At 45.2% G+C, this 17,920-nt stretch overlaps 1 protein-coding gene across 4 annotated transcripts in view; it reads right to left on the bottom strand.

Moving 5' to 3' along the window:
- Positions 1–17,920, bottom strand: part of ZNF106 (zinc finger protein 106) — a 395,360-nt gene that overhangs the window by 309,198 nt on the left and 68,242 nt on the right. For all 4 annotated transcript variants that reach the window (XM_078659625.1, XM_078659628.1, XM_078659626.1 and 1 more), the window contains one exon: positions 2,423–2,484. In XM_078659625.1, the coding sequence (XP_078515751.1) occupies positions 2,423–2,484 (62 nt within the window). The remainder of the gene's footprint in view (positions 1–2,422; positions 2,485–17,920) is intronic.

Raw genomic sequence — 17,920 nt, 5'->3', positions numbered from 1 at the left:
CGGCTGAGGACACAACCGGCGTCAGAGGGGGTGGAGGTGTCGTCAGTAAATTCAACGCCAGAGGAGGTGTCGTAAGGTCGACCAGCGCAGATCCGGATCCAGGCCTGGGTCCCTGGGGGCCCTGCAGTGCTGGGGCCGGAGCTGCCTGGTTCAAAGGCCTAGAACCCCCAGCCGAGTCCACGGGGCACGAAGGCGCGCCGGCGGAGTCTGACTGCCCAAAGATAGAATGAAGGGCTTCGTAAAAACTACAAAGTTGGGCAGGGGTCGCTCACAGGCGGAGCCACAGGTTGACCACCATCCGCATCCCGTGTCAGCCGACAGACAGGGAGAAAGCGAAGAGCGGCGGTGCTTCTTTGCCTTCTTTTTGTGCTTCGACTTACCTGGAGACGAAGACTTCGAAGATGAGTGGTGGTGATGACTCCGCGGCCTCCCTCTCGACCGGGACCTCGAGCGGCGCTGAGCAGACTTCCGGGCCTCCAGAAGCTTTCTGGACTGCTCCCGCAAAGACTTCGGAGCACGACATTGGGTCGTGGTCGCGCTCCAGACACCACAGGCACTAAGGGTACCGCTCTCTCCGTATCTGCGCTGGCTGGCGCAGAACAAGAAAGAACTGACTTCAGCGCACAGGGGCGACATCTAAGTAGTTACCGCAAAGTCATCCTGGCAATCATGACACCAACGACGAACGCAGAGTCAACCGACGCCACCTACCGACACGCAGGGGTACGACTATGAAAAGATTTCTCCGGATCCAGTCTGAAACCTGGGGGTAATTCTAAGGTAAGGAATCTATAACTAATATTCTCTTTCAGATTGAATTTTCTTTTGTGAATTGTTCACTCTACCTTAAGCCCAGTGCAAGGCCACCATGCTGTAGGTTGCAGTTGATTAGCCCAGATTCCACCTGCTTACTATGAATAGTCTGAAGTTCATTTGAGGAGCGCAAAGTGCACTCAACAGCTTAAATGGGAAGATATGTTGAAAAGACTTAGAAGCCGGTCGACTGACAAGTATTATGTATTTGCAAATGGTTTTCAGTTGGGACATGCACGTCTTCACCACCATGACTTAAAAGAAAAGTGTGCAATTATAAACAGCCAGATATTTTAGCTTTTTTGTTTGGAGTGAGAGTCCCTCCACTCGGAGGAATATGCTTGAATGAAGCTGACCAGGTGAAACCTGCACATTCCCACATTATGTGTATGAATGGTTGAAAAGGGAATCAATCAGCTCCCCAGTATTGTACACTATGGGGCACATGCATCATTCATAGATTTTGCGATTCTTAATTTGCGAAAATTACCGAATCGCAAATTAAGAATTGCAAAATGCTATGCATCATTTTTTTGGCTCTTGATTTGGGATTCGGTAAAAATCGCAATTTTTACCGAATCCCAAATCAATAGCGAATTCCTAAGTGCATTTTCGCAAATCCCATTGATTCCTATGGGCCAAAAGGCCCATAGGAGTCAATGGGAAGGCATTTACAAATTCGCAATTTGTTGATGCATTCCAAGGGTGCAGGGGGGGTCCAAAGGACCCCCCCCGCACCCCTGAAATGCATTTGAAAGTGCATGTTTCACACACACATGTCCTAAGGACATGTGTGTCTGTAACATGACAGTTTAAAAAATGCATTTTTTTGCTTTTTGACAGATTTTCGCAAATTAACACGAGGGTCAACCTCGTGTTAATTTGCACTTCCTATTTCATAATTCGCATTTTTTTTAAAAATGATGCATTGCATTTAAGGAATCGCACAAATCCGATTCCTTAAATGCATTCGCATTTTTAAGAAATGCAAAAAAATGCGAATTCTGAAAAAGTGTTTGATGCATCCCAAAAACGTATTTAGGAAGTGCAAACGGCCGAATATACCGATTCGCACCGTTTGCACTTCCTAAATTGGTTGATGCATGTGCCCCTAAGAGTTATCTATCATAGTTTTGGGTTAAAACACTAAAAGGATACATGACTTCAAATACCAGAGTCTGGTGCCAGTTTATAGGAAAATGTAAAGGTAGAAGCCAGGTCCGAAGATTCAGTTGTCAAGGTATTTCATATTGGGAGGCTGCACAAGTGACCATTAGTGGTGAGTAGGCTTTATAGTATCACAGCATAAGCCTTTGATCACCTAAACATAAAATGGAAATGTGTGTGCCTCTCTCTGCCAAAAAAGCACGAATGCTCACCACAGTCTTTATTTTCTGTCTTTTCTTCGTAAATATTGTTAAAACTATTCTAAGCACAGAAATCCACAAGATCATGAAACATGTAGAGCAATGATACGTCTCAACCTTACTAACAGAAAAAACTAACAAAAAAACCCTTAGGTTTGATGTCGTAACATTGTACAGTGAAAGTGAGAGACTTCCGCTTTAAAATGACCATGACCAGTTAAATAAGGCAAACAATGATGTACCTGCCCTTTAGATTTTCAAGTTCTCGGTGGTGAAGCATGCTTCTCATGTGTTCATCCATCTCCTAGGACAGAAAGGAACATTTAAGACTGGCAAGGAACAGCTGCTCATACAAGCAAGGACAGAAACGATCTGACAATTAAAACAGGCATGCTTTTCTGCAAGGGGCAGCTGTTGTGTTGGTAATGGGCCTGGTTTCCTAGTCATGAAATCATAGACAGCTGCACTTTTCATCACGCTCTGTGATGAACACATGATGAAGACAAAATGCAACTCAAAGTACATAGAAAAAAATGCACGTGTTTACCTTTCAAGGGGACTCAATATGCTAAAATAATACAAAGACTTATTAACTAGCTAAAATGTGCATGTCCACAACAAACATACACAATTCTGAAACCGAATTTCACATTGCTGAAACGTGCTTATAAAAGCCAGCCAGACACAACTATTGGACCATGCTCACTGATATAAAATACGAAAAGTAGTGGATTTGTGTCTGTGAGAAGTTAGCCTGGCATATGATGTCCACTATTCTAGTGGGCACCTTGCACCAGTCTAATCGACCCGTATTGATGGTGGTTGTAAAGTCAACCTTATAGACAAGCTATCCTAGTGGTAGCATGGACCAGCAGTCTTAGGCTAAAACTTCAGAGAGCATGTGAAGCAAGCTGTTTTACCAATTATAATCCCTTCAATACCCAAATGAAAGGACACCACACAAGGTATATATCAAATATATATGTATTTATTTCTAACACAACCCCTCTGCACTCTTTATGAGGTCAGAGGTCAAAGTACATCACATGTTACTCAATTAGCATACGATAAGTTGCACAAATACAGGTATGCTCTAGGCGCCTCACAAACCATATACTAAGGAAGTGGTATAAGAACCACGTGGGAGTTATACAGCAGGCCTAGGGCCTGTAGAATTGCTGGGGCTACACTAAACAACCAAAGGTTAGGAAGTAGGAGGCCCACGGGAGATGCGTGCAGTGTCTAAACACAGTCGCGAGTTACCATTGACTTATAATGGGAAACGAAGAAGTTACAAAGTTACTGTTTAAGGACACTTCCGGATGGACTAGTATGAAACCCTTTTAAACTAGGACACTTAAAGAGTCAAGACCCACAGGAGCACCGGAGTACTCGTGTTACCTCACCCAGGGAAGTCGGGTGCATAGGTGCCTTTTGGTGTTGGGTTTCGTCGTCGTTTTCTATGGAGATCTGCAAAGAAGTGCGATGTGAAGAACCTGAAAGCAGAGGATACAGAGTCTGGGTCACTAGCCAGTGACCAGGAAGGAACCAGGCGATGTCGCGTGCTTGAAGGTGAAGAAGGTGAGTTGGTCTCTTCAGTCACGAGGTCCAGGAGGCATCGACGATGACCAGGAGCTGGATACGAGCTGTCCCACGATGGATCTAGTTGACGGCGGAGTCGGTATCCGGATTTGACCCAACAAGCCTTGGAAACCGCAACCCACGCAGGATGATGAGATTGGCTCTGTTGCAGACCAGCAAGGTCTGTGGCGCTTCTCCTTTGAAGGGAAGCTGGAGCAAGCCTGGAGCAACCAGGAAAGCAGTTTAGTTCAATAGAAAAGTCTTCAGGGGGCTCACTAGCCAACGGGCAAGGAACCGGGAAGACGCGTCGAGCTGAAATGTAAGAGCAAGCCCCACGCGGCACTCGTGGAGTGTGGAGGGCAGAACTTCGGTGCAAATGGCACTCAGGTCTGGGGCTTCTCGTACCCCAATGCACAACTGCGAGGGTACCTCGGTAGTCGAGCAGTTAGCAAAATGCAGGATGTCCAGGGTGTCCGGTCCCACGTCTCTCGTGTCCGCCACGGGTCTCAGCTTTGCTGTGGATGTGGGTCGGAGTTTGAGAAGTCTGAGAGTCCAGTTCCTGTGTCGCTGAGTCTTCGGGTTCCAGCGGGAGCGTCGACAAAGCAGACCGGCAAGTTACTGGTGGTGCCTGTTTGCACAGGGTGGTCACTCCTTGACCACAAGGGAGATGTCTTCCGTCTTCTAGTCAGAATAGAATGTCGAAGGTCCAAGAGTTCTGTATCAAAGTTTCTTTTCAGGATAATCTAAAGTCCTGGGGACACAGCTCCTATACTTATACTAAGCTAAGGGGTTTGATTACCTGCCTAGGTCCCTCCTATGGGTGGACCTGAGAAGGGGGTGGTTACACCCCTTTTCCATTGTCCAGTTTCGCGCTGGGGCTGGAGTGCCCCAGGCAATGTCTAGATGCATTCACTGAATGCAGCCCTCCCTGCCCAAAAACACATAACCCCTGTCTGGGGAGGTGCTGGCACCTCCCTGGACAGGAAACCTACTGTCCAGGCCACCCTTGCTGGAGTTTCCCCCAGCACCAGGTGGTCAGACTCGTGTCTGTGGCAGCAGCATCCATTTTGTGATGCTGAGGCTCTGTTTAACTTTAACCGGGTAAAGCAGTAACATGCATGTCTTTTCCCTCTAGAAGGGTGGAATGCTACCCCCGCCGCCAGAATTGGCAGGGGGATAGTATTCCAAAGTGTTTGACACCTTACACAACATGTTTTGATAAAGCCAAACCAAAGTTAGCATTAACCGCAAGGATTATAATGCACTTAAGAGTATATGGTATGGCTATATCATAGAATAGCTATAAGGAGATGTTTCAGAAAGCTGCAGAGGGGCTCAGCTCATGCTAGGGCACCTTCTCACATAAAACCAAGCACTCTGCATCCAGGATTGTCAAGGCCTACCATAGGAGTGACTTATAGGTATATATGTGTCTATATGTAAAAGTAGATATGGGTATACTATATCTAAGTAAGGGGTGATTACACCACCTTACCCAGGCTGAGTGATCAGCCTGTGGTGTCAGTTTGGAGGGCCAACCAGGGGTGGCATAGTACATGCTGTAGCCCCTGGTAGGCCTTGGATGACCCAATGCCCTGGGTACCTATGGTGCACTATACAGCGGCTCACAGAGGTGACCCAATACCCAATCTGGTATGTACCTAAAGTACATGGTATCAATTTAGAGAGAGAACAATTGAGCTGTGGGTCTGATTAGCAGGCCCACAGCCACATGAAAGTCGAAAAACCAGAGAATCACAGCAAAAAGTGAGGGTGACCATAGGAAGCAGACCCTACTCTCCTACACCCCCCCCCCCCCCCAAAACGCAGGGACATTAAACTAACCCTGACCAGTTGAGCCTTCATGTTCTAAGTGGAAATATCTGGAGTCCATCTGTATTGGCATGGTCAGTCCCAGGTCTATGTTCCACTGTAAAGTCCATCCCCTGTAGGGAAATGGACCACCTAAGCAGTTTGGGATTTTCACCCTTCATCTGATTTAGCCACAAGAGGGGCCTATGGTCTGTCTGAATCCTGAAGTGAGCACCAACCAAGTATGGCCTCAGCTTCTTCAGTGCCCAAACCACAGCAAAGGCCTCCCTCTCAATAGCTGACCAACGTTTTTCTCTCAGGGTCAGCCTTCTGCTAATAAAAGCTACTGGCTGGTCTTGACCATCCTTATTCAGTTGTGAAAGAACAGCACCTACACCTAACTCAGAAGCATCTGTTTGAACAATGAATTCTTTGGAGAACTCTGGACTTTGCAGAATAGGAGCAGTGCACATGGCCTGCTTCTGGTCATCAAATGCCTTCTGACAGCTTACTGTCCACTGAACTTTCTTTGGCATTTTCTTGGAAGTTAATTCATTAAGGGGTGTCGCTATGGAACCATACACCTTGACAAATTTCCTGTAGAACCCAGTCAGGCCCAAGAAAGCTCTGACCTGTGTCTGGGTGGTGGGAGCAGTCCAGTCCTTGATGGTCTGGATCTTGCTCTCCAATGGTTGGACCTGACCCCACCTACAAGGTGGCCCAGGTATACAACCTTGCTCTGCCCTATCTGGCACTTGGTAGCCTTGATAGTTAGGCCTGCCTTTTGCAGGGTCTCCAAAACATTCTTCAGGTGGATCAGGTGATCTTCCCAAGTGGAGCTAAAGACAGCAATATCATCAAGATAAGCTGCACAGTAGTCATCCAGACCTGAGAGGACTTGGTTCACCAACCTTTGGAATGTGGCAGGTGCATTCTTCAAGCCAAAGGGCATTACCACAAATTGATAATGTCCCCCTGGGGTTGAAAATGCTGTTTTGGCTTTTGAATCATCAGCTAGTCTGATCTGCCAGTAGCCAGCAGTCAAGTCAAATGTACTCAAAAACTTGCCAGATGCCAATCTGTCAACGAGGTCATCTGCCCTTGGTATTGGATGGGCATCTGTCCTGGTGACAGCATTGAGGCCTTTGTAATTCACGCAAAACCTAATCTCTTTCTTACCAACTTGGGTGTGAGGTTTAGGCACCAGGACTACTGGACTGGGCCAAGGGCTCTCTGAGGGCTCAATGACTCCCAATTCCAACATCTTTTGGACCTCTGTCCAGATACAGTCCCTGACATGATCAGGTTGCCTGTAAATCTTACTTTTAACAGGTAGACTGTCCCCAGTGTCCATTTCATGAGTGAACCAGGTAGTCTGACTTGGAGTCAGAGAAAACATATGTCTGTAGGACTTGTCTGCAGTCCTGTTGCTGTTGGTCAGTGTGGCTGCCTACCAAGGCTACACCATCAACTGAGCCTTCATCAAGGTTCTGAGAAAGCAGGTCGGGGAGAGGGTCCCTCTCCTCCTCCTGTCCCTCATCTGTAGCCATGAGCAAGCCCATGTCTGCTCTGTCAACATATGGTTTCAATCTGTTAACACGAAGCACCCTGTGGGGGCTCCTGGGAGTTCCAAGATCAACCAAATCGGTTACTTCTCCCTTTTGCTCAACAATAGATTAGGGTCCAGACCATCTGTCTTGGAGAGCTGCTGGGGCCACTGGCTCCAACACCCACACTTTCTGTCCTGGCTGGTAAACAGTAGCACAGCCTTTTGGTCATGCCAGGCCTTTTGCAATTCCTGGCTAGCCTCAAGGTTTTTGGATGCCTTTTTCATGTACTCAGCCATCCTGGAGAGGAGACCAAGTACATAGTCCACAATGTCTTGCTTGGGAGGTTTGAGAGGTAACTCCCATCCCTCCTTCACCAGACAAAGGGGTCCTCTCACAGGATGCCCAAACAGAAGTTCAAAAGAGTTGTAGCCAACCCCCTTCTGTGGGACCTCTCTGTAAGCAAACAAAAGGCAGGGCAGTAGGATGTCCCATCTTCGCCTAAGCTTTTCAGGTAAACCCTTAATCATGCCCTTTAAGGTCCTGTTGAATCTCTCCACCAGACCATTGCACTGTGGATGATAGGGTGTGGTGAACTTGTAGTTCACTCCACACTCCTTCCACATAGCAGTCAAATATCCAGACAAAGTTTGCACCTCCGTCAGAGACAACCTCCTTCGGAAAACCCACTCTTGAGAAAACTCCCAGGAGGGCTCTTGCCACAACAGGTGCTGTTGTGGTCCTTAGGGGAATAGCTTCTGGGTATCTGGTGGCATGATCCACTATCACCAGAATAAACCTGTGCCCAGAGGCTGTTTGGGGATCCATTGGTCCAACAATGTCAATCCCTACTCTTTCAAAGGGAACCCCACCACAGGTAGTGGTATTAGGGGGGCCTTATGGTGCCACCTGATTTGCCACTGGCTTGGCAGGTGCGACAAAACTCCTTGGTGTCTTCTGACATGTGGGGCCAGTGAAAGTGAGGGACAAGCCTGTCCCAAGTCTTGTTCAGGCCAAGATGTCCTGCAAGGGGAATATCATGGGCTAGTGTGAGAGGGAAGTCCCAGGATGCCAAAGGTATGACCAACCTCCTGGGGTCTCTAGTGTCTGAATACAGGAGCCCATCATCCCAATAGACTTTGTGGATCCCACTAGCATTCCCTGCAGCCTCAGCAGCAGCTTGCTGTCTGAGGGTCAAGAGAAGGGCAGTCTAACTGTGCCTGCCTCAGATCTGCCCTGGAGGGTCCCCCTGTCCCAAGAAACTCAACCTGATCAGGCTCAAGCTCTTCTAGGACAGTTTCCTCCTGGGTCTCACAATCAGCTTCCTGTGAAGTCTGACTCTCTTCCTGAGGCAAGGGGGAAGGCACTGCCTTAACCCTACTGCTTCTCCTCCTGGTAGGCAACTGGTCCATTATTTCAGTATTCAGGGCCTGTTCAGTGTTGCAATTTTTGACCTGTGACCTGGTCACAGCAAGGACATGTGCTGATATACCTAACATCTCTGCATGAATCCTATACTCCACTTCAGACCAGACTGAAGATTCTAGGTCATTGCCAAGCAAACATTCTACAGTGAGGTCTGAACTAACAACAACTCTTTTGAGGCCAGTTACCCCTCCCCAGGAGAAATTAACAACTGCCATATTATGGGTGGTAGTGACATTGCTTGCATTGGTCACTAGGTAATTGTCACCACCTAGTTATATCTGTCCAGGGTCCACGAAGCTGGGTGTCACCACTGTGACACTAGCACATGTGTCCCTGTAGGCCTGAGCCACTTTGTTATTAATTAAAGGAGTCTGCCTGTACTTGCCCAAGTTACTGGGGCTCACAGTAGAGGACATAGCCATGTCCACATCACCGAAAAGAACAGCTTGAGTTGGTATTCTGACTAGGCCAGAATCCATCTCAGTTCCCAGGGTTAACCCTACTACACCCTTCTGTTGAGAACCACCATTTGGAGCTGAACTAGGGGGAATAGTTGCCTATGGGGTAAGGGTGGCTGGAGCGGACTCTTTCTTGGTGCATTCACTGGTCCAGTGAGTATTTACCTTACATACTTTGCACCATGGTTTCTTAGGACCTTCTTTCTTTTTTGCAGGTTGGGAACCCCCACCATTAGAAGCTTTTTGGGGACCTTGAGAAGACTTCTGGTCTTTTGCTTTCTCCCCGCCCTTTTAGTCTTGCTTCTTCTGATCACCACCTTGGTTCTGTACCTTCTGCTTCACCCTGGTTCTGACCCATTTGTCTGCCTTCTTTCCCAATTCTTGGGGAGAGGTCAGATCAGAGTCAACCAGGTGCTGATGCAATAACTGGTTTTGACAGTTATTAAGAATTTGTTCTCTCAAGATCAAATTATACAATCATGTATAGTCATTAACCTTACTGCCCAGTAACCAGCCTTCCAGAGCCTTAGTAGCACAATCTACAAAGTCAGTCCAGTCCTGAGTCTGTGTCTTCTGGGTATCCCTGAACAGCAACCTGTACTGCTCAGTGGTTAAGCCAAACCCATCTATCAGAGCACTCTTCAGGACATTGTAGTTGTCAGCATGCTGTTCACTAACTGTCAGGAGCTTATCTCTGCCTTTGTCTTCAAAGGAGAGCCACAAAATTGCTGCCCACTGACTCTGGGGTACCTGCTGTACTTTGCAGGCCCTCTCCAAAGCAGTTATCCACTTGTGGATGTCATCCCCACAGTTGTAGGGAGGGACAATTTTGCTCAGGTTTTTATGGTCATAAGACCTTTCCCTATCTCTAGGTACTGTGCTGCCACCAGTGGGCTCTAGCCCACACAACTTTTTCACTCTTTCAAGAGCCAGCTCCACTCCTCTAATAGGATTACAGTTTGAAATAGGTCTAAACCATATCCTAAAATGTAGTCCTCATCCTGTGATACCAATCAGTAATCCAAACAATCCTGTATCGCAATTTGCACAACTGTAAGGGGAAAGGGTGCCCCGTGCTCCAGTTGATCTTCTGTTACTTTAGTTGACAGGGTGAACAGGAAACTCTAGTAGTACATTTTACTTACTCACACAAAAACGTGAAACGTATATGCTAGATTTGGCTGTACTCTCAGAGCACTGTCACACAGCTTCTTCTTTGCACATACAGACAGACACACACGTCATCTAAGCTAGTCAACCCTTCATTTGAAATCTCACACAGTATAATAAAGCCTTCTAAGCCCATGGGTTCGAGTGCTTACTATCAGTGGAGCATACTGAAATATAAAGGAAAGTGTGTGCCTAAAGGTAACAATTGCCAAAAGCTGTGCGTCATTGCGCTGGCCAGACTACATTTTCCAATACCAGACCTGATAGTAAGTAAAAATACATTTTCATAACTCAGCCTGAGTAAACGGTAGAGATGTAATCCAAAACCTTTTTCACTTGTTATTAGAAATCTAGTTCAATGGTGAAAGCAAATGTTTGAGAACTATATTGGAAAAGCAATGTAAAAGTGTACTTTGTGTGGCCTGAGAGTACACTGTATTAAAACCAGTATCCTGGAAGTTCCACTCCAGAGACTACAAACATCCTAGTGTTCATGAATTGCACCTTGCAGAATGGAACTGCCTCAGGGAACAGGAAGGCTTAAATGGTGTGAAAAGTGACAACCTAGTTATTTGTGAGAGGCTAGGAACAGATGACAACACAAAGGGCTGCCACAAATTTTTCCTTTTGAGGTAAAAAACCCAAATGAGGGGTCCAAGGAAATGAATCTATTTCTTCACAGAGCCCCTCAGAAACTCAAGATGTGTCTCGAGCAGGAGGGAAAACTAGTTCCAGCACAAAAATAGAGGTGTTCCATAATTCACAATTAACCAATGACTGGCTTGTGCAAAGGATAATAATGATACCCAATCACCACCAATAGAAAATTCCTGAACCTGGAAAAACATATGTAAGAAAAGGAAATGACTGCCGGACTAGGAAAAGAATACTGGAAACTTCCTACAGGCACCCCAAGACTGGAACTGCTCTTAAGGGTCATCTGATTAGCCTCCAGTTCACTGCTAGAGGGACCTCGGAGAAAGAAGGGCTTTATCCTATAAGAAGATCCAGCTGCCCAGTTGTGAGTTCAAAGCAGTGGACTAGAAAGTAGCTCTGGCTGGAGAGAGACTTGATGCCTAGAAGCTTGCCCTGAAGGTCTAAGAGCTGTAGGAAAGACAACGAGTGACGTTCTAATGATCAGGAAACTTTTGGGTCTTTTGTTTTTTTTCCAACCTCAAGAAGATCAAGGCAAGGTACTGAGGGTGCACCCTTGGCAGACCACATTTCCAGGTTTTGTCCTCTGGGTATTTTAGCTCAAAGTGTCCCGATTGGAGTATGTTAGCTCAAAGAAAATGACTCAACAGGACCTCTTGAAAAAGACATCTAGCCTCTTGGATCTCATCCCATTTTCTCCATCCAACCTTGCCATGCTGGAGGGTTTTGAGATACAAAAGAATAGCGCTGAAATAACATCAGCAGCTATAAAATCCAACTTTGTCCTGCTTTGAGCTTTTGGCGCCAAAACCGAAGGCTTAAGAGAGAGCTTGACAACGACATATTAAAATTTGAGGAAAACTTCAACCCTCTGCTTTTTTTCCATGGGGGAATCCGAGAACCAGAAAATTAACAGGGTAGTAAGGTCAAAACTTTGACTGGTGTGGCCCACAAGGCTTACTCAATACCCCTCTTCATTTTCGTCAGCCTGAAATTCTGAGTATGTCCCGTCCTGGTATACCGCTAACACTGACATTCAGTGACACTTTCTCTCTTTGTCTGATTTTAATCATTAGCAAGTCTTTTTAGCTTACTACATTGTTCTTAATTTGTTTAGGTCTGCCTTTAGGACTCTCAAGGAAGTAGCTGTCAAAAAGACCTATTGTTACTACTATTTGTAGTGGGTTTTGTCTCTGGTCAGGAGTACTTCTCTGTCTTCTAAAGCTATTCGTTGTATAATGTAGCATTCTGCCTCGTATTGAGTGCTTGCATGCAAAGCACAAGGCACTATTTTAGATCTGAAAAATACAATCGATTATCACACACTGAATTCTTTACTGCATACATGCACTGGATACAGATGCAATTTATTTAACTGCAGTAGCCTTTTTTAGGTTCTTCTATCAAAACTGGAGGGCGAGCCAGACCTCCCTTGGCTCCTCCCTAAACAAAGCTCTCTTCACTTCATCTGTCTGCCACCTCTCACTCATGACTAGCCACCACCACCACCGCCACCTCCCACATCTTCATTATCTTTACAATGATCAGACACACTATTACCATCACTGCCACCGCTACCAACGCCACTATTACCCTACCCATTAGCGTAATTACAACAATACTTACAATTATTAACGTCTAAATTATGATAATGATGATAATGATATTGCTATTCATAAAGCGCACAAATACCAAAATGGTGTCTCGGCGCTGAGGACAACAAGTAACCTGCAATGAGCCAATCACTGAAACTACCAAGTTTAAAAAAAAATCTGAAACTCAAAAGGGAGCTGGCATTCCTAATCTCTAATGGAAGAGAGTTCCACAGTTTGGATGTACTATACTGAAAGCTCCTCCCGCCCCAGTGCAAGGTCCGAATTCTAGGAATCACCAGAGGTTTTGCCCCCGTTGAACGGAGCTGTCTAGCTGGCTGATACCACACAAAATGATTCCGAAGAAAAGCTGGACCTTTCTGCATCAGAGCTTTGTAGGCCACATAGAGAGCCTTAAATTTGATGCGTTGAGACACTGGGAGCCAGTGCAACTTCCGAATCTCATCTGAAACAGATTTACACCGAGGCAGATTCAGCAATAGACGAGCTGCCGAATTTTGAACAACTTGGAGCTTCTTCAGACACTGCTTTTGGGCATTGAGATAAAGCCCATTGAAGTAATCCAATTTTGACTGAATAAGGGAGGTAACTACCGTTTTCTGAGTATGAGCTGGAATATAGGGTAGTACCTTCCTAATTTTCTTTATGAGAAAGTGTGAGGCAGACACAGTGGCATTAGTTTGTTGACCAAACGAAAGTCTGTTGTCTATCAACACACCCACATTTTTTGTCTTAACATTTGGGGTAGGCGGCGCACCCATTTCTGCTGGCCACCAGAGATTGCTCCATGTGGGCTGTATATTACCGAATATCAATACTTCCGTCTTATCGGAATTCAATTTAAGGCAATGTCTACTCATCCAATTGTTGATCGCAATCATGCAATTTTGAAACTGCAAAGCGGGAGAGATCTGGTTTTTGTATGCTGCTACCACAATCTGGGAATCATCCACGTATGATGTTAGCATAAATCCAAAGTCCCTGATCAGAGGGGCAAGTTCGGAGACATAGACGTTAAATAAAGAGGGACTCAACGAACTGCCCTGCGGCACTCCACACGGCAGCAAGTAGGGATCTGAGTCAAAGCCATCAAGAGATACTGTCGATCTCCTCTCCTGTAGGAAGGATGCTAAAAGGGCCAAGGCCATTCCATCCACACCCAGATCTTTTAGTCGACATAGCAGGAGAGTATGATCAACAGTGTCAAACGCGGCAGATAGATCGAGGAGCATCAAAGCAGCTGTGCCTCCTCCATCCATAACTGCTCTGATCTCTTCAATCGCCTTAATGAGCGCTGTTTCAGGACTATGTTCCTTGCGGAAACCAAACTGTGAATGATCCAGCAGCCCATTGTCATTGATAAAGTGTGTCAATTGACAGTTCATAATTTTATCAACAATATTTGCCTGTAAAGGGTGACGAGCAATAGGACGATAATGGAGAGTGTTGGTAGCATCTAAAGTAGGCTTTTTTAAAAATGGGAGAATGGACGTCTCCTTCCAGCTGACGGGGAAAATGCCTGATGAAAACATCCTGTTGAAGATCTCTGAAAGAACAGGGCTAACCATTTCTGACAAATCTTTTAAAATGACAGGTGGACATGGGTCCAATGGAGAACCTGCCTTGGAATCCGATATGTAATGGCTCACTGCTGCAACCGACACCGGTGAGAAATGGAGTAATCTGCTCTTGCCAGAATCCAATTCCCGCCCCTTGGGTGCCATATGCAAGTCTGAACTATCCTTAAAAGCGCTAAAAATGTCCATAACTTTAGTTTTAAATGTGGCTGCCATGTCATTATCAAATTGTTAGCTCCCCAACTTACCCAATACTTTGGGAATTGTGAGTTTGTTAATAACCGCGAAAAGTTCTTTAGAAGAATTTTTGGCAGACTGGATCTGAGCCTTAAAGTAATTACTTTTTTCCGCAATAAGTAAATTTTTATAGGTCATAAGTACCATCTTATACGCTTGTTTGTCAGAATCAAGATAGTTCAGTCGCCAACGACGTTCCATACGGCGGCATTTCTGTTTCTCTTTATGGAGGATGTCAGAAAACCAAGGTGCCGATGGAACAGACCGGTTGCGAGATATCTTTTTAGTAGGAACCGCTAAGCTGATTGCTTCGGAAATCCAATTATTATAATTATTAACAGCAGTGTCAACATTATCCGAACATTGCGGGTGTGAAGCCTTCAATAGGGCACGAAGAGCTTTTTTATCCGCTTTGCTCCATGTTTTGCAGGAGACGGCCAGTGGCATGGAACTGCCAACCTGACCGAAATGGCTGCTAGGATGGTTAAATCTAATAAAAGAATGGTCCGGCCATAAGAGAGGAATCACATCTTTGATTTTAAACCCCTTGGCTGAAGAGAAAACCCCATCCAATGTGTGACCAGCAACATGGGTGGGAAGGCACACTAGTTGAACTAGTCCAACTGCTCCCAGTGTGTCTAATAGCATAGCCGTCTCGTTGTTGTTTAGGTCCTCTAAGTAAGAGTTAAAATCTCCTAAAATAGTAAAATATCTTTGTTGGACAGAATAGTTTCTAGCAACCCATCGAGATTAGCTACAAAACTGGTTTTAGTACCTGGAGGACGGTATACTAAAATGCCCTTGAAGGTTGATTTTGCACTAAGTCTAAACGTAAATTGAAGTGCCTCGAAAAAAAGAGAAGACAACAGGGTGGATAGGGACTGCAAAACATTCTCTAAAAATAATCGCTACTCCTCCGCCTCTTTTATTCAAAGGCCTGTCCACTCTAACTGCTCTATACCCCGCCGGGGTAGCAGTGATGAAATCCGGGTCAGAAGCAGCATCTGCCCATGTTTCCGTTATAAAAAGCATGTCCAACCCCGAGTTTTCTATCAGTTGAGCTATTTCATACCTATGCTTCCCCAAGGATCTTACATTGGCGAGCCCGCCATGCAGCATATTTCTCTCCCGAGAGGGAAACACATCGGGAGACTGATGACTCATTGAAGGATCTAATAAAGGGCGTTCTTTCTTTGAAGGGAATGCAAACCCACAGCCAGCGCAGCTACTGTTGTCTCTCGGTCCAATCAAATAACAGCCCTCCCTCGTTTGTTTAAAAGAACAAAGTTCTTCAGCTGAATAAGTCACTAGTTTCCCCGGCAAACCGCCATCGTTTCGGGCGCTGTCCAGGCGCGGACAGTGGCAGACGGGCTAGCCTTAGGCGCGCCTTCGGCGCACCCGCTGCGCGCGTGTCTGCTGCGCGCCCGCACCATGTGATATTTTATAGCCTTCTTCCGGAGGAAGACTAGACCGCGTCCTCCCGGAAGTGGAATTGAGGGAGCAGGAACCGCCCTCCGCACAAACGGCACGGCAGCCGCGGCGGACCGGGGTCGGTCCAGACAAGACAGGACAAAACAGTAAGTGCAAATGAGCAGCAGATTATAAGAGTGCAAGAAAAGCAACAGTGCAAATTGGGTATGTTTAAACACCCACCATGGTAAAAATTACGAACAACCAAGGTAACAAAATATTATAAAAACAATAGCCAGATGAAAGCAATTAAAAAATGATCAGCCACGGTGAGCGGCACTAGCAGGGCTACTTGAGTCCCACAATGATCATTACTACAAGCACATCAATACCAACCACTACTACAATTAACACAACTATTATCACCATTAGCAGGGACATAAACATTATTACCATTAGCACAATTATCATGCACCATTAAAATGAACAATATCACCATTTTCATCATTAGTATCACAATTGTAACCTGTACCACCAGCACTGCAATACTTATTAGTATTTATTACCAACATCACTACTTTTGATACCACCATTATCACCATTAACACTATCATTACACCCATACTCATTACAACCACTGCAAAATTTGTGCAAGATTGTGTTTGTAGGTTTTACTACATAGAATTGGCTTTGCCAATGTTGGTCTCAAATGGTTTGTGAATGTTCTTATCTTATGTTCTTAACTTTGTTGTTTGGTGTTGCTTGAACCTGGCAAACATCCTCTGTGGAACTGGCTGCACCTCTGCCACAGCTACTGGGGTTAAGCAAATATTCTATTAGAACTGTGTTGGGACGTAACAAGGGCCTCCTTATTGAGATGGCAGGGGTATTTCCTTCTCATATGAAAAATCCACTCTCTGACATTATTCATTAGTGAAATAGCACTTTGTCCAGTAAATACCTCCAAATCTGGATCAGGGCCTTTAACTGCACTTATTGTCCTTGGCTGTAAGCCATAATGCTTAACTAAACAGCCAATAATGAGTGCCTCCGACTCGCTTTACAGATTGGTCAGGCACACCTCAGACTCTTCGCTTGTCGTTTAATATCCTTTTTCCCACCTCTTAACACCATAGTGCATAGTGTCTATCGTACAAGATGGTCCTCGGTTTCAAAGGCTGATTTTATTTTCCTCCAATGATTTCCACCATTTCTGGAAGGAAGAATGCAATAAGTTAAGGGTGTGACTTCCTTCTGAATTTATCCCTATCACTTGAGGAGTAAGGCAAGAATCCCCTCTATAAACTGTACTGTTCAACATCTTGCACCTCTTTTCAATATCATTGACACTATTATATCTGGTGTCAGCCCTATGTAGACTTTGTTTCAGAATGTGAGGACCAGATGAAGAGATTGATTCACTTCAACCCTGTCTTCTGTGAATTTAAGCACTTGAGTATTAAGCTCAACAGTAGTCAGACTGGAATTTGCATTTTAGGTCAGATTAATGTCGCTTCTACATAACATCCAAGTTCTTAAACTTAACCAAATGTAATCTTCAACATCTATCTTTAACACCCGTCTGACACTTGAACTTCAGAAAACCGCTGCAGTGTAAAACTGCTTCTTACACCGGTCTTACTTTTCATCACAAGTCAATCGTAGTGACGGCAGCAATCAACTTAGTTGGACAGTAGCAAAACTCCTTTTGCAGGCCCTCCCCAAGCAAACATGCCCAAACTGCTAAATCAACAAAATTCCTCTCTTAAAAGGTAAAAAAAGCATTGCTTCGTCATTCAAGCACTCTTAACCTGGATGAGTCTTCCTGTTCAAATGTGGCCAGGACTATTCTCGTTACAATCAAACACCTGCTCATGGGATACTTGTTGTAAGGCAATGCATAAGATTGTGTTGGGTAGGAGTGCTCTCTATAAATGCCATTAGTAGTAGTGGTAACAGTAGTATGGAAACCTGCTAATTTTGCATGTTGTGGGGTCCGGATATTTGGTTTGGGTGTTACTTTTTTTTCTTGCTATAAATATATAATGTTTAATTCTACAGGAGCACCTACCTCCTGGTACCATGCAAACTGTAAATGTTAATACATTGATGTTACAAAAAAACCCACAAAAACAATTAAACCAATCCGGTCAGCTTATACTAAATTTAACATGAAATAAGTCACCTATATTACCATTAACAAGCTCAGACTAGTGCTTAATACCCAGTAACTTCACTGTGGACAAACATGTT

The sequence above is a fragment of the Lissotriton helveticus genome, chromosome 9 (assembly GCF_964261635.1).
Source record: "Lissotriton helveticus chromosome 9, aLisHel1.1, whole genome shotgun sequence".
NCBI lineage: Eukaryota > Metazoa > Chordata > Amphibia > Caudata > Salamandridae > Lissotriton > Lissotriton helveticus.
Note: the sequence above shows the minus strand (reverse complement) of the source record. Positions and strands in the feature narration are given on the sequence as shown.